Source organism: Oenanthe melanoleuca, chromosome 3 (assembly GCF_029582105.1).
Source record: "Oenanthe melanoleuca isolate GR-GAL-2019-014 chromosome 3, OMel1.0, whole genome shotgun sequence".
Lineage (NCBI taxonomy): Eukaryota > Metazoa > Chordata > Aves > Passeriformes > Muscicapidae > Oenanthe > Oenanthe melanoleuca.
In genome coordinates, this window is record NC_079336.1 from 103735076 (window position 1) to 103758788 (window position 23713).

At 40.7% G+C, this 23713-nt stretch overlaps 2 protein-coding genes across 11 annotated transcripts in view; one reads left to right on the forward strand and one right to left on the reverse strand.

Moving 5' to 3' along the window:
* Positions 1–23713, forward strand: part of MACROD2 (mono-ADP ribosylhydrolase 2) — an 841709-nt gene that overhangs the window by 95088 nt on the left and 722908 nt on the right. The window lies entirely within an intron of this gene.
* FLRT3 (fibronectin leucine rich transmembrane protein 3) lies at positions 1383–15819 on the reverse strand. 2 transcript variants are annotated; one of them, XM_056486342.1, is made up of 3 exons: positions 15670–15819; positions 7711–8455; positions 1383–6631 (listed from the first exon to the last, which is right to left on the reverse strand). In XM_056486342.1, the coding sequence occupies exon 3, from the start codon at positions 6584–6586 to the stop codon at positions 4637–4639; it is 1950 nt and encodes a 649-aa protein (XP_056342317.1). In that variant the 5' UTR covers positions 6587–6631; positions 7711–8455; positions 15670–15819; the 3' UTR covers positions 1383–4636. The 2 variants fall into 2 exon arrangements, with proteins under 2 accessions (XP_056342317.1, XP_056342316.1); XM_056486341.1 differs by lacking the exon at positions 15670–15819 and having other exon boundaries at positions 7711–8584.

Sequence of the window (23713 nt, forward strand, 5' to 3'; positions counted from 1 at the left end):
TGAAAATCCAGAGAATGTTTATTTAACACCCATTTGAAGTGTCTTGGTTTCCCCCCAGGGGAGAAATGTTCCTCAGACATCACTTAAAGACTACTGTGCTTTGAGTATCTTACTTAATGTCCTGTGCTGAGAAAATAAGGTGATGCTTGCTTTGAGAATCTGCTTTGCCACCCTTTTACTGAGATCCATGTTCTGCTTTTATCTAGGTTTTTAAGAGGAGCAGGAAATGATTTTATGGAATTACTATTAAATCAAACATTGATGTTTACCAAAAGAAAAAGCTTTTAAAGCAATTGTGTCTAGAATTTAATACCTGTGTCATGGTTGTACCTTCAGAGTGTTTGAAAGGGCTCTAATTTCAACACAAGGGTGGGGACTCTTATCCACCACCCCAAAATGAAATTCATTTCCAAAGAAAAAAAAAGAAGTCAAATTTTCATGTCCGAATTCAGTCAATGAGCTTTTCTCTGATGGAACGACCATGAGCTAATTTGGAAGATGAAAACTCCTCAGGTATGGAGTAACTTTATGCTTTGAAAAAAAGAAAATCACTGATGGTTAAATACTGGCTGTGGCTTGAAGCTCTGGCTGTTCTGGTGTCAGTAAAACAGTTAATTAAACAAAGATCAGTCCCAAGGTGATGCTGAAACAGTACATGGATTTGGAAGTAAGGTTAAGGTGTTGTTCTGAAAGTAGAGGGTACCTGTGTGAATTTTGGTTCTGCTCAAAACTATCTCAAACAAATGTGGTTTGGATAAATCCAGGCAGATGACATCTGACAGCTCACTTCTGAAGATCTTATCCAACTTTAGCTGCATGTGAATGTGCAAAATTTTATTCTCTTAGCAGGAAAGTCTATATATATGCTTTAGTGCATTATGTCATCAGTAAATTATTTTAATAGCAAATAAGCCTTTATTAGTTTTGCTCTTGCTTTATTGCATTTGCTGCTCTACATTCAATATGTACAGCATTGGCACAAGATAGCTTGCATGCTCACTAGTGCATTAGCAGGAGAGATGGAAACTGTGTTCCAAGACCATAATACTTTGAATTTGGTACTGTTAAAGCCAGAAGAAAAAAAATAATCAAGAAACCCCAACAGTTGCTGCACATTAGGCTCTGGTAGAATGCTAGGAAATAACAGCTTATAAATTAATCAAGTTTCTCACAGAATCGTAGAATACACTGAGTTCAAAGGAACCATAAGGATCATTGAGTCCAGGTCCTGGCCCTAGTTCTGGAAGGTGCCAAGATGAGACAAAATTAATACAGCTTCCAAAGTACCAGGGTGTTTTTGGAGACAGCTTTCAGGGTAAAACAGAATTGTGGGCAATTCAGAATAGCAATATAAATTTAAAAAGGGACAATGATAAAGAATGTAAAAGATACTTAGCACAGTACTTTAATATGGAAAGTAGTGGTCAAGTGAACTGTGCACATAGGTTTAGGCAAAAACTGAAAAAATTCCCACCCCTTGCTCCACAATTAAATATTGAACAGTACACAGAAATAACATGGAATTCGAAAACTGAGATAAATTTAATGGGGATTAATGTTATTTTGATAAATGTGTTGAATAAACTGCCTACTGTAGTAATCCGCTTTGCCTGCGTATATACCTATCTAACAGAAGGGATTTATGGTGGTGCCAGGGAGCATTGCAGGCAGCAGCTGCAGCACTAGGAAAAGCAGCAGTCTTGAAGAGACAGGCCTGACAGGGAGAGGAATAGAAATTTGTATTAACAGCCAAAGGAAAAAATACAGTTTGGTTTGAAAGCAATCTTTCACTTGCCAAATTGATTTTAACTTTATGTGTGTGGAGTAAAAGTTGCTGTAGAACCCAAGGAAGGTCTCGTACACTCCAGTGTGCCATTTTTTGCATTGACATCACATGTGCTAAGAGGACACCAGCCCTCCTACAAGCCTGATGTGGTTCCCTGAGGAAGACAGAGCCTTGTCCAGGTTTCACTCTTGCTGGTGGAAGGTGAAGTAGGAGCAAATGGGTTGATTTACTGAAGTTGCTTTGGATTTGTACCCTACTGCCTCACAAAAATGTCACATGAAAAGTCATTTTACTTAAGACTGTCATACAATTATCTCTTCAAATGCCAACTTTTTTATACCCTTATGCCCTTGAGTAGCATCACTGGAGTTAATATATACCTGTGCTTTACTTATTTTACACCTTACACCTTATTACCAGGCACTTCTGGCTTAGGTGCCTCAGAAGGCAAAGTACTCAGTGTTGTTTTACCTTTTTCACAACATAAATTTGGAGCCAGCTGGGAGAGAGGTTTTTTAAATAGCTTGAAAATCAAACAAAACCTGTTTAATTTTGTTACTGGAGAACTGCTGGCAAAGAACCAGGCTCTCTTGCCAGTGACCCAGACATTAAACAGGCTCAGATATCAGGAATCCCCGTGTGAGTGTGGACAAAGAACAGGTCCATCCAGTCCCTCTGTGTCATTTTCCTTTCCTGCTCACTGCTCAGGAAACTTTTTGCACATCAACATAATGAAGTTCCCCATGCTCAGTCTTGACTTTCTTGCCCTTGCCTAGATTGGCACCTGATGGGACAACAGAGCAAAATAGTTTTGTTTGGTGCATTACACTGAGCTGAGCACATCGTTGTTCAGTGTAACACTCCCCTCTCCATGGATCCATTCAATGCTCCATGCAGAGGAGACATGGTTTGTGTAAGGTCAGTCAGTGCTGTGCCTCCACTGCTCAGGAAACTGCAGGAGACACTTCTGAAAGTGATGTGTCAACGTTCCATGGTACAGGGAGTTTGGAGAGGAACTCCCCAGGGCACATCTGGAAAATGAGGATAAAAGAATGTGTGTTACTGGAAATTTTGGGTCTGCACGCCATGCACCACTGAAACTCTCATAAAATTGAATTGCATTTGGTATACATTCCTTCTTGCCTGAAATATTGTCTGAAATATTAAATATTTTTCATTTGCTGTTTCTTTTAAAAAACCTCTGTATTTCAGAGGATTGTAACTCCACGTCTTCCCTCCCTTTCATTGTTCACACTGTTCACTGTTGTGAAAACTTTTTTTCCCAGCAGTTAATAATGAAGAAAACCTGCAAGTGTAATACTGTTAACCTGAACACAGAGAGAGGTGAGGCTCATGACCTGAAAAGTAGTAGCTTCCGAATGGGTTTCTTATCAGTGCACTGCAGAGGTGCAGCATAATTTTGAAGTAGTTCTTCAGCTTCATTCATGAATAAGACCAGTATTTTTCATAGTTAAGTTATGTATGAAAAAGTGGGTATTTTATTATTTCCTTTTTTCTTAGTTTTTAAAAGCTGTGATACATGTAGCGTTGGATCAAGGCACACACAAGACTGGCCAAAGGGCATACAAAGCACTTTGGTTTTTAGTTGAAGAAACAGAATGATTATTGCAACAAAGAGCAGCTTGGGGTTTAAACATGAAATAGCTCATAGTTCAGCAGGAAGGCAGAAAGAAACATGTTAGCTTACATATTCACCAAGGAATTTCTGGATAACTGTGACAGTAATGGGCAGTATTCCTGACTGTAACAGCAGTACACTGAACACACTCATTTATGCTTCAGGACAGCTGCATTCCCCTTTTGTCTGCTCACCTTTGGGACCACAGTTTTTGAGACCTTGCTTTTATTGCCTTGGGTTTTGTCCTATTCTCTTTTCTTGTGAAACTGCACTTTCAGCCCTTTTTCTTTTCAAAGCAGTTTCAAAGCATTGTCTCTGCCTTCCTGCCCTTGTCTCCCAAATGCCTGTGAGCATCCATCGCTATTTTCTCTGTAATATACAGACCACTGATTCTGATAAACAAAAATCTATTCCTGAACTATATCTACCCCCTTGGTTTATAGAGCCTACCACTTTTTTTTTTTTTTTTTTTTTTTAATTCCTTGTTAGGAATTTTGCTTTCCTTTAGGGATTAGGTTTTTGAACTCTTGTCAAAAGGTTTAGTCTCATGCATGTCATCAATTTGGTTATTCTTATTTAAACTGGATTTTGCCACTGTTGAATGGATATATCCAGACAGCTGATATTGCCCATTACTACACACATTTTTGTTTATTGAATATTGTTGTGGTTTACAGATTTAATAGACCCAACACTGGAAGTTCTGTGAGTTTTTGTAACCACGTTTTGATCTTCCTGATTTGCCAGGTTCAACATCATTTTATTGATACCAAAGTGAAAAATGGCCTGTGCTTACACTTACAAGGATCTCAGATGAATGTTCTGACTGCTCAACACGGCAAGAAAATTCACTTTCACAGTCAACAAGTCATCTTACTCAGTAGAACACAAAAGTTAAATGGTCTGTAACTTCAATATTAGCAAGGAAAATACAGTACAAATTACTAAAAAATACTAAAATATAGAATTGTGGTCAGGTATTCCCACTACATTAATCGCAGCAGTAGCCTGAAATTTGAAACTTTTAATAAAAAGTTCTTAAATATAAATTATATGGCAAATGTACAGTACATTGCTTTGTCAGTCTTTTAATCCAGTGTTTTGCAGTAGAACAGCAACTGTTAAGTCAGTCTTTTCTTGTTTTCTTTAAAAAACAAAACAAACCCAAAAAACCCAACAAAACCCAAAACAGTTTTTCACGTCCCTCAGTATCATGAGTGTGAATGATCTGAATCTGGAATACCACTGTCTCTGTAGCTCCTGTTACTACTGCTTTCACTGTGGCTGTTCTTGTACAGATTCATGCCGTTAGGTGGGAAAATGGTGTGTATTACAAATTCCTCCTTGGACACTTGGTCACTGGTTATTGGTATCATTTGGAAAGAAGTCTCCCTGATTTCCAGGATGGAGTTATCCTTCTTGGTTCCCGCTTCAGCATAGTCATCTTTTCTCCGGCGTCCCTTGCTGTAGGTGCAGTTCCGGGAGAACAGGGACCCGTTTCTGTGCACGTACCAGCAGACCAGGGCCAGCAGCCCTATGGCCACCAGCGCCACCGCGCCGCCGATGATGGCGGCCAAGGGCAAGCTGGAGTTTTTGTAAGGCTCTTTCTCCTGCTCCCGGTTGAGGGTGGTGGTAGGGTTGTACATCTTAAGCGGCGCCGTCTCGGTCTCGATGCATTCGGGTGTTTCATCGGAGAGATAGATGTTGCTGGTTTCCATGGGAACCATGCACACACGGTACGGTGACTCTGGTTCGAGAGCCGTGAGCAAATAGTCATTTCTGTCGCCTGTAACTATCGTTTCAGTTATAGATCCAAAGGCAGGGCTGTGACCCATCTTGAGCCAGCTCAGTCTCAAAGCAGTCATGGGTAGTGCAACTTTCCAGGAGATGTGAATAGTCTCCGTGCTTACGGATTTCACAAATATCGTAATGATTTTGCGTACCGGGCTTGCTGTGGTTCTGTAGTTTTTGTTTAGGTTGGGAGTCTTGATGTCTGGTTGTTTGGTCACAGAAATGGGCCAGTGTCCCTGGGCCGGGTATAAGGTGTTTGGTACTGCAGTAGTGATTTGGATGGTGCTTATCACACTATCGTCCTTACAGTCAAACAGTTCTGCGCTGAGGTCTTTGATAGCCATCCCACGTACTTTTTCTGGTGCCTGACACATCAGTCCACGTACGTTCACTTTTAAAGGCAAGGACTGTAACCAGTCACGTACCCATTTCATTTTGCACCCGCAGTGCCAGGGATTGTTGCGAAGAAAAAGTTGAGTGATGTTGTCCAGATCATCAAAGACACCCTGAGGTAAATTGCTGAGATTGTTATTGGACATATCTAGTCGATACAACTGCCGTAAGTAAGAGAAAGCATTGGGTGGCACACGATTGATGTGGTTTTCTTGGAGATAAAGCTTTCTTAGGTTTGTTCCTGGCAAATTCACCGGTGCAGCTGTGAGTGAATTGCGGACCAATGACAATTCTGTAAGATTGACTAGATTCATGAAGACTTTGTCTCCTAATCCATGATTATTTAGGAGATTTCCATCTAAAACAAGGCGTTTTAGATTTGTAAGGTCTTGAAGGGCCAGCTCAGAAATTGTGGAAATGCGATTATCATCCAAGCGCAGCTCTTCTATGGTTTTAGGCAAACCCCAGGGAATGGTGCTAAGGTGATTTCGAGAGAGAAAAAGAAGTCTGAGATAGATGTTGTCCCGGAAAGCTCCATCCTCGATGCTAACGGCAGAAACAGAATTATCATCCAAATGCAGTTCTTCCAGATAAGGAATTTTTGAAAGTGAATCATAAGTAATGGTCCTTATATTGTTCTCCTGCAAATGCAGTTCCTTAATGTACTTAGGGAGGTTAGTGGGGAATTCATCTAGGCTGTTGCGGTATAAATATATTCTTTCCACCCTAAGCAAGTTCTTCAGTTCTGAAGGAATCCCAGCATTATTTATTTGATTGTTCTGAAGGAAGAGGGTAGTTGCATCCTCTGGGATTCCTGTAGGAATAGACGTCAAATCGCGATCATTACAATATATGAAACCCATATCACAGCGACATACTGAAGGGCATGGTTTGGCACTAACAGAATAAGGTGCCATGTCAAGTAACAGCCCTATTTTAGTCCAAACTAGGAAGATGCTCCAGGTAACACTAATCATGGTCAGGAATGATGAGATTTCTATACAGTTCTGATCTTCAACAATCTAAAAAAACCAAACAAACACAATTATCCAGATCATCAGTGAAGAAACCGCAATAAAAAAATCAACATTACAGAAGACATCTGAAACACACATTAAACCAAAATTCAAGTGCGTAGATGCATTTTACTCCCTTTTCCTTATGTCAATAATTCCACTACTTGTACTAATTCAATCAACTTAATAGGTTATTCTGCATAGTGATTGAAAATAATATAATCAAGTATGTCTAATCTGTGAATTATTTTGCTTAAGCAACAAGACTCTTTCTAAGGATTCTTTCATGTGTACTGACAGTCTTTGTTCACAGATACCAAGTAAGTACAGAACTGAAGTCACACCAGAGTTCAAGTAAATCATTCTATATCTGAAAGATAAGAAGTAATTCCTAAGCCAGCTAACTTCCTCAGGAGCCCTTAAGTGAACTATAAAACCCTTACCAAACCCACAAGTCTAGTGGTAGCTATTTCAGAAGTTCAGAAAAGCCCTTAAGGCAAAGCATAAAATGCTGACAAAAGGGTGAACGCCAGTAAAGACTTTTCCCAAGTCTTTCGCAGTGCTCAACTTCACAGTGTGTAACTTACAAACACTGTGGACTATTTTGCTTGGTTTTCATGCTTAAGTGAGTGTTCAGAAAGGTGAATGTTACAACTGGCAGGTAACTGGTAGAGCTATGGCTTTCTAGTTCACTGGATGAAATATTTCATTACATGCTTAATTTCATGTTTAAATATTTGTCATTCTCAAAAGTCGTCTTACTAAGTAGCACACTCATAAGAGTCTATTTGGCAGGTTTAACCACATTTTCCCATCTTATTAGTAGCATGGTATAAATTAACTTTTGAGACTGAGATTGTACTTTGCATTGGTAGTGTGTTTGTACACTGAGCTCAGGTAATTAGCATTTTTATAGCTTTTAAGACAACATAATTCAATTACCATTGTAATTAGGGTTGTGAGAACTCCTGCAAGATGACCTATGCATTAAGCGGTGTCATGACCTTTTCTCTTATGGGTTCATGTATTAATTGAACTTTACTCTCGGAGGCATGAAAAGGAAAATAAATGAATATTGATCCTACCGTATTTAAAGGTATGAGTAAATTGTGTGCTCGAGGATATCCAGTAAAGGGATGTTTTTCTGCCCAGTCACTCTTATGGTTTACTCCATGAAGCAGTTTTTTCTCGATGGTGTTTACTCAGATGTTCCTTGTTGGTGGTGTGTGTTTCCTGGCTCCTGGCACGACACTCAATGAGCATTCCAACCAAGATTTATCATGGTACATAAGCACACCAGGTCCCAGTGTAGAAAAGCTTCAGCTTCCCTCTATTTTTGTCCTCATGTAAGGTCTGTGAATGAAGAGCCTCTTTTGTTTGCTTTAATGCCTTTAGCAGGAATTACTTTCTTTGTAACTCTTACAAACTCTTCTGTGCAGAGTAGTGGTCAGAGGAGGGAACTTTAGCGCCGCGTGATAGAAACCATTCATTATGCTGAGGCTCGAAGGATTGCACCCTCTTCAGGAGGTCAGGAAAGGGATGCTTTTTCCTATCCAGAATTATCCAAGTATGACCTTTGTACAGTAGCTACATCCTGATACATCCACACCTCTTTCAGAGAACCATTTTCCAACTCTCACTTTTTAACACTTCTTCCAAATTTGTAATGCAGGAAATAATTCCTTCTGTGCTGCAAGAATGTAAGTTACTTTACCACAGAAACATCAGGCAATGCAGATGGTTTTCTTCATTATAAAAAACCCCCACAAAAATACGATTTCTTTCCCAGAAAACTCCCCTTTGAAAAGCTTTCCTCGAACTCTTAATGTCCTGCAAAAGTAAAAACAAAAAAATTGGAATTAATAACAACTGGTGCACACTAGTTTCAAGAGTTGCATCCCCTTTACATGAGTAGAACACCTTGTTTTCCCCAAAGCATTGGCATTTCAGCAAGATCCACAGAGCTCTTTCAAAAAATGTTTTGCTGTGTAGTTTCATGTTACTGCAGTTTTGCTGGAACTGTATTTTCCCCTTGTTTCAGTAAAAAAAATAAAGGCAGGGAGTAACAAAGTATTTGGAAATTATGTTTCTCATCTGATGTCAAATACCAGTGTTACCTCCTTGGAGGTTGCTTGGCTTGTGTTGCTGGTAAATAGAGATAGATGATGACCTTCTCCTTGGTTTTAAGTGTAAAGAGAATTACTAATAATTACTGTTCAATAGTTACTGGGTGAAAGTGATAGCATTTTTGCAAAGATATTATATGAATATTTCCCATTTGCAGCATATTGATTCTGAGTTAGGGACTGGCTAGGCATCTGTGTCAGCTTTTTGGCAATACATAGGTGGGTTTAGTCTGTAAAATTTCTATAAAGAAGAAAAATATTATTTCTTTAATTTGCATTTCTTACAGAACACTATTTTAAAACAGCATTCTTAACTTGGGCTACTTAGTATCACTACTGCATAAAGTATCCAGTGATATACCAGCCCCCTGGAAGCCTGTAGGTAGCATGTCTGAAACACAAGTGGTTAAATCTGAAATGAAACAAATCCTTGAGGTTCACTTGCTTTTCCCTTTTGTGACTTCACGTTTCTCCAAGGGACTGAGCACAATCCTCAGAACCAAAATGCTTGGCAGGAACAGTGTGCTGAGTAATGCTTGCTTAGCTGCCTTCCTGGGAGCTGAACTAGAGCAGCTTCTGGTCCTCCGTAAAATACTTTACCTAAAAACAAACGCTGTCTGTTTTAAAACTGCCTTCTGCAATTGGTAGCAGGTCTGTTACAAAACAGAGCACTCATGCTCCTTACAGCAACACAGAATATGCAGTGATATATTTAAATAGATACAAATTCTGCTGCTCTTTTTTCATAGAAAAATGTTAACCATTTAAACAAAAACAAACCTAAAGCCCCTTATTTCAGAGATGGTGTGACTACCCAGGGAGGGAGTGGGAAAGACTCTTCTGCTGCTGCTTTCGTGCTCCTCTGAGCTTTGTTTTCAGCATCTTGTTTTCAGCAGTTGTCCAATGAAAAAAGAACTCAAAATGAGAGACCCCCACTGTGGCATAAATAAGTATTTTTATGTATGCTTTATTTAAGGCTAAAACTCAATCTGTGTGGCCACGTTTTAGAATAGAAGGGAATGCATGTTTATTGGCAACTTATGTAATTTGGGTAAATTATATAATCATTATGAAATGGAACAAAAAAGCTCTGTATTCTTCTAGTGTGTAGTTTTCTTGCTCTGTATTACTCAAGTGTTTGGGGAAAGAAGCCCAGGCCCTATTCCTAAAACTTTGAAATAAACAGAAACTTAGCAGCTGTGGGGAAAAAAAAATGGTGTCTCTTAGGAGCTAATGTGAAGTTGTGATAGGAGGTATTTTCTGGAAGAGTATGGTGAAATAGGAATATAAATTCCTTTAATAGGCCTTTGAAGGTTACAATAACTTTTAAGTACTTAAAATCATAAATTTTCTTTAGAACTCTGAGCTGTAAGAAACTTGTTAGTATTAAGCAAAACGTTGGCTCTAGTATGCATACATTACATAGATCCATGCACACACAGAAAGTTCATTTGTTTTACCCTTCTAGCACATAAACTATTTCCTCTGTGCTTCATTTGATAGTCATCTCTTCATTTATTGCCATTATTATAATAGCAGTAATGTGTAGGATTAAAATGAAAGCACTAAAGCTCATTAAGTTCCTGGAATTTTTTTATCCCTTCTCTCAAAATTACATGAAAACAAGAGCAAGAAAAAGAAAAGGTCTCTTTGGAGAAGACGACACTGTTTCAAAAATGTGGATTAAGACTATACCCCCCACTCCCTTTTCTAAACTTAGAATAGTTTTCTTCAGGTCTTGATTGTTTGATATCTCGCACTTCCCTTTTATATCTCAAGCTATAGCTGAAAACAATGTTTTTGCATATCAAAGGCTCCAGTGATCTGTCTACAGAGAAGAAGGGAATCCTGCTGCCATGCTCCAACTTTCCCCTTCTTGAGCTGTCTCTAAATATTCCCTGACACCAAGTCATTATAGCTGATCCGGCAGGATGAAAAGAAAAGTGACCCCCACTGGTACAGACACTGTGTCCAGGTTTCTGCAGCATCAGATTGGGAGGCTTCATGGACACATGGTTTTGAAAGAAGCCATTATTTTTGAGCAGACCAGATTTTAGAAACTCTGTACTAAAATTAATTTTTAAATGCAAAAATAACTCCTTGTTTTTTGGTAGCATAAGTAACATTGGAAAAAGTGAACAGCAGCCTTTTTGCTCTTTATTCCGAGCTGAATGTTTTCCTGAACTTCTCTGAACCACGTGGTTAAATTAGTTTTCGTGGACTGTGTAAGCAAGTGAATTACCAGAGATAGCAGGAACATGTGGGCATTGCATGTGGACTTACCACTGTGGTACAGCTAAGGGGACATCTCATTTTAAAATGTTCAACATAAGCTGAGCTATAAAAAAAAGAACTACCTAAGAAGAACATAGTATTTACTCCAAAGTATGGAGTCCAGCTGTACTCACTGTACTGTAGGCAGGCAATGGCTTAACAAAATAAATAGTTGTGATATATTTGAAAAGTTGGGATTTTTTTCTAAAATCAATGTCAAAGATTTCTTTCCAAGCTGTGATAAAATCTGAATAAAATCAAGACCTGCCTCACTTGAGGTCACACAATGCTTATTTGAATTTCTAATCTACCTCTGTGTTCTCCAGCAGGAACTCTGGCAGCTCAGTGGCTTCTTTCTTACCATCAAAGTAACAGAGGAAAGGGAAACTACTAGGTATTTTTAGGTTGTAAAAGACAAAACTATTATTCAAAGCCACCACTAGAACATGCATACTTGATAAGCCAGTTTGCTTAACCAGTGTACTTCTATTCCAAAATTAGCTTTGTATTTGTTTAGAATCTGAAACACATCAGAAACACAAAATGTGCTTATTTTTTAAAATACTTGCAAAGTCCATCTACTGCTTATAATGTCAATTGTGCTTAGAAAGGTCACGCTGCAGCGTAAATAGCTTCACCAACTTTTTTTTTTTTTTAAGAAAGAAGTTCCACAGTGCTAATCTAGACTTAAAACAATGTCCACACTTTGTTTTCTTTAAGTGCATTACTCAGGGTTAGTTGATAGTGACAGCAAAATGCTTTCTAAGCACCCTGTCTAGGAGCTGCAATTTCCACGATCATCATATTTCAGGAACGTGCCCCAGTCTTTTGTTTGGTGCTAGGCAAGCAGAAGGTCCTCTAGCTGTCTTTCCAAGGGGTAAAAAATGCAAAGGAGTTTGTTAAAGTGAGAGTGAACCCTTCAGTTAGACTGAATCACTGTGTTGGTGAATTTTTTTTTTTGTTAGAGGTTTCATTTACTTGCAGAAAACTTGCTCCCACTTCTTGTGCAGTAGGAATAATACTGCTTGTGTCTTATTAAGCCTGACTCAAGTGTCCTAAAAAATGCAAATTTTTATGTGATCTTCTCTCAAATGCAAGTAAATCTGACTTAGAAATGAATTCTGAGTAAAAGCTTGACTCCACGCCTAAGATCAGCCAAACCTGTATTTGCTGTAGAGGATGGAAATGAACTACGAGTGGTTCTCTTCTGAAGTTTACTTCTAAAATCTTTCCTAGTTTTGAAGATGCTGGGTTGAAAAGACCCAGACTATTACTCTATTCCTTCTCACTCTCTTGTTTTGACTACTCTGTTGCAGGAAAAGGTTGCATGTTAAGAAAACACTTAGAGGGGGAGTCTTTTGCAATGGATTTTTGTTTTGTGTTTTAGTGCTCTTTGAGCTTAGCCAATTATGGCTTCTAGGTTTTCTTTTGAGAGCTGCTGCTGAGGTAACTTGTCTGGGCATTAAATAAAAGAATAGAGAACAAATGCTGCCATTGTTTCAAGGTAAAAAAATCTATTTTTCCCCTCTTGACAAGTTTAGGTAGAATTATACCTGATAGGGAGTTTCTGGCACAAAACTCCCAACATGTAAAAACATTACTTAAACACTGGATAAAGTTTCAGTAGTTTTATTTCTTTCCTTTTTAAATGAGTTATTTGCTTATCTCCTGATTACTAAGTTTGCTCCTCAAAAAATTAGAAAAAATGTGGAGCTGTAAGAGTGTTTGGATTCTTACAGCTCATGAAAAGCTGAAGAGAGTTAGCGATCCCGTAAGATATGTACTGAACACTTTTCAAGATTCCTGCCCTGAGTGGTATTTGGCTGCTTATTAAAAATAAATGTAAGCAATCACATATTAATTCTTCTGTGCATTCCTGTGCTTTGAAGTGATTAAGGAAAAAACTTGAGAGCTAACTAGCCATTAGCATCCATACTTCCTGCTGCAAGGAGACAAAGATGGCCATCTCCCAACTGAAGCCACTTCAAATACGTGCAACTGCAAACTTTGCAAACTCCAGCAATTGCTTTGATTAGTCACCATTGCCTTACACAATATCTGACAACTTTTAGCTACTGGTGACAGAGGGAAAAGACCAAACCAAAACAAACACCAAAAACCCCAACCCAGAAACTCATCTTAATTTTGTTCTTGCTGTAAAATGTATCCACTTTATTTCTGGAGATCAAAGCTCTCTGTCAGTTTACTACAGAGTTTTTTTGCCCACTGGGGGGTGGTACATGCTACAAAACCTCTGCTTTTAAGAGCCACAAGTCAGATGTTTTTTGCTGCTGTCCAGTCTTCTCTGCTTTAATTACAACAAAGTCTCCTGTTGAGAAAAACAGAGGCAGCCTGCAAAGGAGGGATTTATAAAAAAATAAAATAAATCACTCTTTTAGAGAGTTTACAGAATTTCCCATGCTGATTATTTGCAGTATTTATCTGGTTGTTCTCCAGTTAAAATGGTGTAAGTGTACCAAAAAAACAAAAAAGAAAGAGAATTGGCATTTTAAATAAATGCCAAGGGCTGTCAGTGTTTCTGGTACACAGGAGGAGCACAGAAGACAGGAAAAAATACAGCTTTTAGAAGTGATTAAATGTGGATGAAAAAATAAAAAAGCTTGATAGCAGCATGAAGTAGGATTAAAATAAACTCAGTGTATTTTAAGATAATTGGCTTTCTGTAAACCCAGGTATACCTTTTGTTTATGAAATATTTGAAACCCTATCTTAAACAGGGCTGTATTGTATGGTTTTGGAATAAATTAAAGGAAACTTGAAGGTGGGTTTTCTTTTGAGGGAGGGAAGGGCACTGAAACCTCTTGAGTATGATCTAATGCGTGGCATATATTGACAAGGAAAGCACAGACTGATCTTTCTGTTTTATAGCAAATAATTATTTTCTTTATACACTTGAGTTGATAAAAATGCATTTTTCAGTCTAATTCAAAGAAGCGTTCATTAAGATGCCATATCCCCAGGCAGTAGATGGTGAGCATAACTGATGCTTCTTCTTTTTGGGCAGTATATTTTAGATAAGGAAATTGGGGTCAGGATAATAAACTGTTTTTTGTTTTTTTTTTAAAGTCTGAACATTTTCAGCCTCTTTGTATACTTTGTATAAATGACTTGCACGGAAATGCAAAATGTGAATAATTTTGTTTTGAAGAGGCAAAGAGAAAATGCATTCAGCTAACGTGCAGGAATAAGATTTAATTGTAAAGTAATTCTTCATTTTGATGTGAATCTGGTGTAGAAAATAGTCCCCTGTACTCTGTTAACTGAGCAGAATTGATCCCTTGCAGAAGGGAAGTGACTTGCCTTCAGCCCAAATTAATAACCCGTCGGTAACAGCATTCCATGAATTAGTTAATTACATACACTCGTCCTCGCGTTTGCAACACTCGGTGCAACTTTGCCTGGATGTGCCAGGGTTGAGCTCAAACCCCTTTGTGGTCAGAGAGATTAAAATTGAGGCGACCTCAAAGAGCAGGACTGAGCCAGAAAGGCAGCTGTCTGTGCAAGAGCTGAGCTTTTATTCACCAAGGGGATGAGCCTGGAAACTAGACAGGAATAAAAAAAAAAAAAAAAAAAAAACACAACCAACCAACCCCAAAATCAGAAAGCTGTGCCTGGGTGCTGTGAGCTATGGCAGATGCTGGCAAGCAGAACCACTACGTTGGGAAATGCAGGAATACTCGGGCTTTGCCTGACCAACTTAAGTTGCAGATCCTAATTGTGTTTAAGGAAAAGGGTTAAAACAAAAGATTCTGGTACATCCAGCAGTCGTGAAACGGTTTTTGGGGTCAGAATCACGTAGAGATGCGTAGTGAATTATTTATTTGCAAGCCATCTATAAATTAATTATCTGCGCGTGTACGAGGGCAATCACTTAATACACTGAAAACAGCTGAAAAGTTGATTAGAACTAGGCGAGGACCTATGGAATGGCAGGAGGATTATGAGCCAGCTCTTCTTCCCAAAGAAAGTGGGGCGTCGGGGCGGGAATTTGGGCCTGTTGCATTCTTTCTGTGCAACCATTTTGTTGCCCATCTTCTCGCCCGCAGACTTTGTGGTGCGGGGGGCAGCGCTGCGCAGGGGCGCGAACGCATCGCCTCAGCTTTTTTTTTTTTTTTTTTCCCCTTTTTTTTTTTTTTTTTTTTTAATAGATGCAGCAAGAAGGGATGGAGGGAGGGGGAAGTTTCCCAACCGTGGAAGCGATGCGGGTACGGGCAGGAGCAGCCCGCACCACCCGCGCTGGAAGCGCGGCCGGGGTCCCAGCGCCGCGGGGCGCGGGCGCTGCTCTGCGGGTCCCCCCGCGCCGCTCCCCGCCCCCGCGCACGGCGGGTTCGCGCTGGCTCCTTCTCCCGGGGCCGGGCAGCGCAGGCACCGCTCGCCCAGCTCGGGCAGCCCCCGGTGCGCTCCAGATGTGCGAGCGGAGCCCTCGGCGCTCCTGCGCGCCCCGCCGGGAGGGCGGGCGGGCTGGCTCTCCCCGCCGCAGCGCCGTGCCCGCACCCCGGCGCTGGGAAGCGGCTGGTGGTGCGGGGAGCGCGCCCAAACTTCCCTCCACATCGTCCTCCTCCTCTGCATCCCCCGACCCGCGCAAGTCCCGCGGAGGAGAAAGAGCGCTTATCCCGCGCTTACCTGCGGCGAGGCCGAGGGGCGGTGCCGGCGGCGGTGCCGGCGGGCCGGGAGCGGAGCGCGGTGCGGAGCGAGCGCTGCGCTGTCGCGGGGCGGCCGCGCACGGAGCTCGGCGCGCGCCCCTCAAGTCGCGGCGGCAGCGGCGGAGCCGCGGGGGCGGGGCCGCACGTCACGGGGGGCGGGGCCGGGCCCGGGGCGTGGCGCGGGGCCGCCGCTAGGGGGCGCAGCAGGCGGCGCCACGGCCCCGCCGCGCGGGGGGTGTGTGGGGAGAGCGGCGGACGTGGCGCCTCGGGCCCGCGCGGGGGGCTTTTAAAATTATTTCTTCACCCTTTTTGTTCCCCTTGGCAGAGAAGCGATGGTAGCCGTGCCGGGAGCGCGGTGGCTCTCTTCCGTCCCTCACTTCATTCACCAGTTTATCCCCTAGTGCCCGGTTTTGGGCTGGGCAGGTGATCCCGGTTCCCTGGTTTTGGGTGCAAGCGCCAGGACAAGCCGCGAGTTTCACGAAGGCGCTTTAAAAAAACCCAAACTTTTGAAAACACAAAGAAATAAAATTTCCTCCGTCCCAGTCGCCACATGGCTGTGAGCGGCCTCGCTCCCCTGCATCTCCGTGTCTGTGGCGCTTCGTGTCAGGCGCTGCAGGCTGGGGCAGCTTTGGAAGATTTGAGGCTTTTCCCGAGGTGACTCTGTTTGGAATCATCGGGTGGATAGGAACTGCCTCATTCCTGCCCCACCCGGGATGGCGCTCACCGCCAGATACCTTATCGTGCCCGGCGGGACTGAGATCGAGGATGATTGTCACCTCGCCAGGCTCCAGTCCTGAGGGATTTTCCCTAAAGTTTCTGCTCTTCAAACACAACCAGAAATTTATGGTAATTAAAGGGCAAACTAGAAAATATCTTCTCCAGGTGTTTTTTTGTAAACCCCAGTTTCCTTTACTCATAGCTTACACAAGTAGTGCTAGTTTTGGCAGATGCGGTTGATGTTTCTATTATTTTGGCTTTTTAAAATTTTTCCATCAAATGGGGTTTCTTTCCCTCCAGACAGCTGCTGCCTTCATGAGCATCCTGTTTTCTTCATTAGCCGTGCACAAGTGATCTTGGCCACCTTATGCAGGGTTTTGACCAGCACAGAGCCAATGTCTGGGAGAAGGCAGACTCCCAAAAACTGTCTCTGCTGATCCCAGTTCTCCTTCAGTTGCACTCTTTGCTGGTATCAGAAGAATACAAGACCAAGCTCCATTGATTTCAAAGAGGGCTTGACTTTTATAAATCGTATGGAAACTACCACATAGATGCACCTTTGTGTACAGTTTGAATACTTCAATTGCTGTTGATATCTTTTGTCAAGAACAAAACCAGACAAACTTAAAGGTGGCAAACCTCATTCTTTTTCAAGAGGATTTAAATAAATTTTTAAATGCTGGTTGATGGATTTGATGCTTAGATGTATGAAATGTTATATAGATACTGTATTTATTCTGCTAATTAGAAAAAATCTGGATCGATTTCCCTTGATAAGGAAGGAAAAGGATTTTTTTGCTGTCACTTCAATTCTAATCTTTCCCTGAGGAATGTTAAAACTAATAATAAATTTACTTCAGGTTAGGGTGCAATTGTCTGTATTGATAGTCCTGGCAGTGAGCTGTGCCCTAACCAGCTCAGAATAATAAACTGTATTGCATATACATCTTAATGCACATCTAGCACATTGCAGGCATATGGATACATATGTACATGCATTATATGAACAGTGATACATCAGGTACTACAACATGCCTGGGTCTCATCATGTGGGACAGAAGAATGGGCTGTGCAAATGCCAAGAGTTTGTAAATGCTGTAGCTATACTGTTGATTTATTTTTTTTTAAACTGAGATTCTTTTAAGATTATAGTAGTATTTTCCAAACACGCTGTATATTTGGTATTTCTCATGCCTGACTTAGCTGCATTAGTTAACAGATTCCAGGGTTATGTTGCTGTGCCATGTTGCTAAGCCTTAACACAGATCTGTGGGATGCTTTTAAAAGATGTATATGGTAGTCATCCAGCTATCTCTCAGCTTAATTCCAAGGCTGGCCCAGTGCTTATGGCACTGGTTGGAAATTACAGTACATCTTCCTAGAGAATTCCAAAGGGCATATGAAAAATAATTAGATTTTACCAGGTCACAGCTGCTCTGGAGTACTGAAAGGTCTTTAATGTGCTGTTGCAAGCAGATTTTTGACTGTATTCTTTTATGTAAACTCCATAAATATACTTCTTAAGAACGTGGGTAGCCTTTAAAATACTCTCCACAAAAATCCTCTTGTACATGGCGATCTTAACCAGGTTCTCTATCTTTTTCTTAAAATGTAGGAATTCAAGGTGTCTTCAATTCCAGGAGAACAGAGAAGTTCTCTTAATAGGGATGGAGTTACTCATATGTTGGGACTAAAGATATGAATATTTAACACAGGCGAGCCAAAGACTAGGAATATAATGAGATATTTTAATTGAATTTTTAAGTTAAAATAGTGTTATTTTGTTTATAGAATTAATTAATGCTCATGACACTGAGATTGCAGTTCTTGTCAGACCTACAGGGAAATTACCTTTCAGAAGACACGGTAATCTTGTTAATGCTTCATGGGCTGAGAGGGTTTAAAAGGTGTCGGGTGGGAAATTCAGAGTACTTACACTTCATAATGCGTTTCACAGAGTCTTACTGCAAGTTTATAACATGCTATTAGGTCAGTGTGTAATGATGATGCTTTTTTTTTTTTTTTTTTTTTTTTTTTTTTTTTTTTTTTTCCTTCCTGAACATCCTGATGGTGTGATAAGAATTGAAGTTCTGGGAACTCCCTCAGCCAAGGGTTGACCTGAATGACTCTCCCTGTGACTTGACAGGCTTTTTGGATATACTTTGTCCTGCTGTAGATCAGGTTCCAGTCATATTCATTTCCAGTCAGGACATTTATGAAATATTGAGAAACCAAACACCTTGACTGGGAAGTGAAATTGAATCTGAGATCACTCATCCTCAGTGAAGGAGAGGACTGGCTGTCTTCAAGAATCAAAAGTGAACCCTTGCTTCGTTGAGCATCTCAAGGACAGATTTCTGTCAGATAAAGCTGAGAGTATACTTTGATATTCAATGGAATAAGCTGAAATGAATGTTAGTGGGTTTTAGCTTCAGGCTTTTATGAGGTTATATTGATTTTCCAAAGCAAGCCGTCCCAAATCCAAGTTAGGCATAGGCTGATTTGTAGAGACATGTAAGGAAAGAGGACACTATGATATATGAACTTCAGTATGATACATGTTCTGTAAGATTTCCTGATATACAATAAGTCGAGTTTCTCAGCAAATACATATTGCATTTTGTGTTAAACTTTAGTTTTTAAATGGTCAGAACCATTTCAGAATTAGAATCCAGGTTTGGATACATTCCTTCCAAGTACAAACATTTGTCAAATTCAGCTTTCAGCATTGTGTATGTGTATAGAGTACCTGGTTAAAGTTGGTACTGCAGTTCTGTATCAAATGCAACAAAAATGGGAGTGTAATCAGGCAAGACACTCCACAGTAGAGCTAGAAAGGTATGAAGAGTCCAAAACTAAATACTTATTTAAAATTAGGTTGGCTCAAGTGTGCTTCTTTTCCCTGCCAGAGGAATGTGAGAGATAGTAGTTGTAATTGTGGTTATTTTGTCTCTCTGTAAAGGCCAGGAGGTTAGACCACTGCACCTGTATTTTCTGCCATTCCTCCCATTTCTCTCCATGTTTTCTCCCCTTTCTTCTTTCCAGCTCTCCTAAACAGCCCCAGGGAAATGCCCTGTCAACTCAGAAACACCAGTGATGCAATCACATCTGTATTTTCCCTAAGGCAAATAAACAATTTTGCTTGTGAGATCATGTGCTATGGATAGCAAAATTAAATAACTTAATAGGGTACTTGAAATTGCAAAGCCTTTGAGTAAGGTATTTATTTTTTTATTATTTACAGGACATACTGCAGTGGGTATAGAAAGATGACTACATAAAGTCCATTCCAGCAAAGTTTGCTCCTAATACCTGAAGTTGATATTTGTATTTTAAAAGCAATTTCTTCTATTTGTTAGATGTCAAACCAAGAAGCCACCATGACAAGATTTTTAGGAGAAACAGTGCTAACTCCTTCACAGATACGAAGAACATGGAGTTTTTCCTTGCTTACTTGACAAAGTAAGCGATGCTGTCAGAACAGAATAGACTTTCCTTTAGCTTGATGTGACTTTGAAAGTGTGTTAAAGGGAGGAAAAATAGTATTCCTCCAAAACAACCTTGAAGACTTTAACTGAGATTGTTAGTAATGTCTAGTGTGTGTGAGGAAGAATCCTGTGAAGGAAAAAACCTGCTGTTCTGCCCTCAGGGTAGTTATGCATTTGCAAATTCACATTTTTATGGATGAGGCCTATACTGAGCTGAACAAAGTGGTAAATGCATTTTTACACCTGCCTCTCTAAAAAGAGTTCCAGTAGTACAGAAATAGATTAAAAAAACAAAAACCAAAAGAAACCTAAAAAACAACCTGAAACCTTCTGAAATTGCAGGGGAAAAAAAATCTGGTGCAGTTTTGGTCTTGGGCTCTTTCTTGGAGCTTTATTTGCTGCTTATGCAACAGTTGCCCAGAGCCAGCCTTTGAGGATGGAGAAATATGCAAGGCAGGGGTGATTTGGGGCTTGCTAAGAAGGGGCTTTGTGGTGGATGACTCCTTTCTGCCCATGTTCCTGTTTTGCTTGTTAATGTTGGAACTCATTGCTGCTCCTGCTGTTGCCTGTTTAGACACTGGTCAAACAATCAGTTGAGCTAAGTTCATGTTTCTTGTTATATTTTCATATGCAGCTTTCATAAATCTCAGTTCTTCTTAGGTTTATTCTGAAAGCTTGAAAGTCACATGGCTTTCTCTCAAGTCTTTTTGCAGACCATGAAAATAATTCGTCTGGTCCTTTCTCTTTGTTTTTACTTCCTGATAGCCCCAGAGGATTTTCCGCCCTTGTCTTTCCTCTCCCTGTACTCAGCCTCTCTCTGCCAAGCCTTCTGCATTGGCCCTCCCTCTTACCCAGCTCCTCTCCTCCTCCCCCAGTGCCCGACAGTTGTTTCTCCACACATCAACCCACATGGGAACATTCACATTCCAGCTTTTTGTGCATTGATCTTATGCCGAGAGAAGCTGCTTCTGCTGAACTTTTTTCTCTCCCTCGCTGTCCTTCTTTGGCCCCTTTTGCATGTTAGAGAGTTTCCTATTTTCTTTCCTCCTCCTATTAGTTGAGCAGTTTCACTTAGGTCTAATCTGGTAAAATTACAGTGGCCAAGTTTTCTGCGCTTGTATAATGTATGAGTTCCCCCATTTGAATATTCAGCATTCTCAGTAAACACAAAGTAAGTGTATGGGGATGCAGTGCTGCTGAAGGCATTAGGTGGTGATCTGTAATCTCTACAAAAATGTACACCCCCTGCTTTGCAGGCAAATCAAATCAAAGCATTAGCACACTATTTTGGCCAAATGTGCCACCCCAGTTGTTTGTGTCTAGTCTGTGTTAACATCTAGCAACTAGCCGGAGTCTGTGCATTTGCTGATTTGCTTGTGTAATACCTGGGTTTGAAATTACGAAAGACTGTGCCAGTGTTGAATATATGAATAACTCAAAAGTGTTTATTCTCAGGAAGGACTAAGTTTACATTGTCTGAACGGATTTATTTAGTCGTGAGCAGGGGTTATTATTCTGTCTTCTGTTCAGCAAGAGAGGCTGTTTCAGGAATAGCTTTGCACAGCAGCACTTAATGGGGTTGGCAGAAAGTTATGGGTTGATATGGTCATTAAAAGTGAGTTAACAGGAATTTTGAAATTTCCCTGGCCATGAGAAATGTACTTACATTTGATGAGATTCTGACTCAGGAAAGGGACACACATGCATAAACTTTATCATAGTTAAGAAGACAAGTAAGTTTTGTACAAGGCTCAACCCCACCAGCACCATCTGCGTGAATCGGTGTGGGCGCTGGCGTGTTTTCAGCATCTGCTGGCTGAATGTGCTGTGGAAGGATCCTTGAAGCTAAACAAAAAAAAAAAAATAGTTGTAAGGCATATGTGTGTGTTCTTTCACATTTCCTTTCCTAGTAGTACATTATTAATGGTGATTTTACTTTTTAACCATGAAATTTTGTTTAGAATTGGCCTCAAATGTAAAGGAAATCTCATTCCTCTGCAGAGGCATCTTACTTCCTCTGAGTCTCAGAAGCACATTCAAGTTGGAGAGTTTCCCAAGTATTCCTAGAGCAATCCCTCTTCAGTCTTCACCCAGTTCCAGCACCTAGAATGACTAGGGACACTGAGGAATGAGAGAAGCTCTCCCCCACCAGGTGTCTGCCCAGAACTTGCTGGTAAGCAGGGAAGGGATGAGAAGACCTAAGACCTGGGAATGACTTTGAGCAGGTGATGTACATGCATTATTTAGTGGGTATGACTTGCTGCTACTGAGGATGAAGTTCACTGAAGTGGTAAGAGGCTGGATTTTCATCGGGCTCGGCATCTGAAATTCATTTTAAGCTTCGTATCTGGAGCAGTGTTCCTCATTTTCTTTTTTTCTTTTTTTTTTTTTTTTCCCCCTTCCTTAGTCCATCTTTAATCTCCTTCCTCAAAGGTTTTGTTCTTTGGCCTTTGGTGAACACACACTAATTGCTGCTGCCAATCCCAAGGCCTTGGGGTAAGTGTTGGGAGTCCTAAAGAGAAGTAACTAGTAGGAACCCATAAGAGACTTTCGGCTCTGTGACTCAGGAAAAGAAAGGCATTTTGGCTGACCCCGGGGAGGATGTGGCTGTGCGTGATGTGCAGCACGTAAGAGAGTTGACTTGCCTGAGAAGGTGACAAGAGCAGCTTTGTTAGTGAAGAACAGAGTCTGACTCTTTCTTTGACTTTCTTGTTTCTCCTCTCACCTTACAAGTAAGAACCAAACTGCATTTCACATACAGAGCTGGGTGTGTTTTTGTCTCCCCTAAGAGTGGTCTACACTGTAGTAGCTTTGTATCCAGTTCATTGGTGGGGAAAAAGATTTTCAAAGCTGCTTTATCGTCACTCTTCCACCTGCTTCTCCACCCTAAACCCCACCTCTCTTCCTGAAGGTTTGTGACATTGCCAGAGGCTTCGTCTCCATACCCTTTTGTAAAAAATGTCAAAGGCAGGCCTAGCTCTGCCAGAATAGCAGTTTAAGCACGAGGTCTGTAGCACAGTCATTAGAGTGTAAGTGATGCCATGGGATAGAGAGATCAGTGATATACACCCTTGAGTGGTTTGGCTTTTCATTTCTTTGCTTGGTACTCTAGATGGGTTTTAAAACCAGAATATAAATCTATTTCTAATCTTCAGGTGTTTTGACAAAAACTCGGAGGTGCAAAACGCAGTTTTGCACATTGCTGTGAAAGCAAAATCTGTGTGGTGGTGGTATTGACAGGGCTAGCTGGACCCATGATCTGAATTAAATATGATATGTCTGTAGTCCTAATTAAAGCATTACTGGATCTCTCTCCACATAAGCAGGCTTTCAGATACAGTAGAATGTGTGAGAACTATTTAATTACCACTTATTGACAAAGAAAAAATAAAATCTTCATCTGAATGAGAGAAGCAGACAGAGTCCCTCATTAAAACTGGAGTAGTTCTTGACCTTAGCAGTGATTCTTTAAAATCATGCATTTCTCAAACCACCAGCAGCCCAAACTAGCACATCATTTATAGACTTTGTTCACCTGATATGTACCTCAGCGTATCTTCATGTAGATAAAAAACCATGCAAGATGCTTGTTACAATAACAATATAGTTCTGTACATAAAACCTCAAACCTTTTACAAATAAATTGACCATAATACCTCCTGAGATGCAAAGCATGATTTTTGAAGGTGATTCTTGAAACATCTGCTTTTGTAGTTATTATGCACTGAAACCAGAAGTTTGCCTTGCAAATGCCAGCAGATGCAACACCCAAACTCCAAGAGAATCTCAGGAAGAGCTGTTAACAGCTGCACTGGGAAA

Excerpts from the sequence above, each read along its gene's own strand:
- FLRT3 (XM_056486342.1), bottom strand. The coding sequence starts at position 6,586 with ATGATTAGTGTTACCTGGAGCATCTTCCTAGTTTGGACTAAAATAGGG.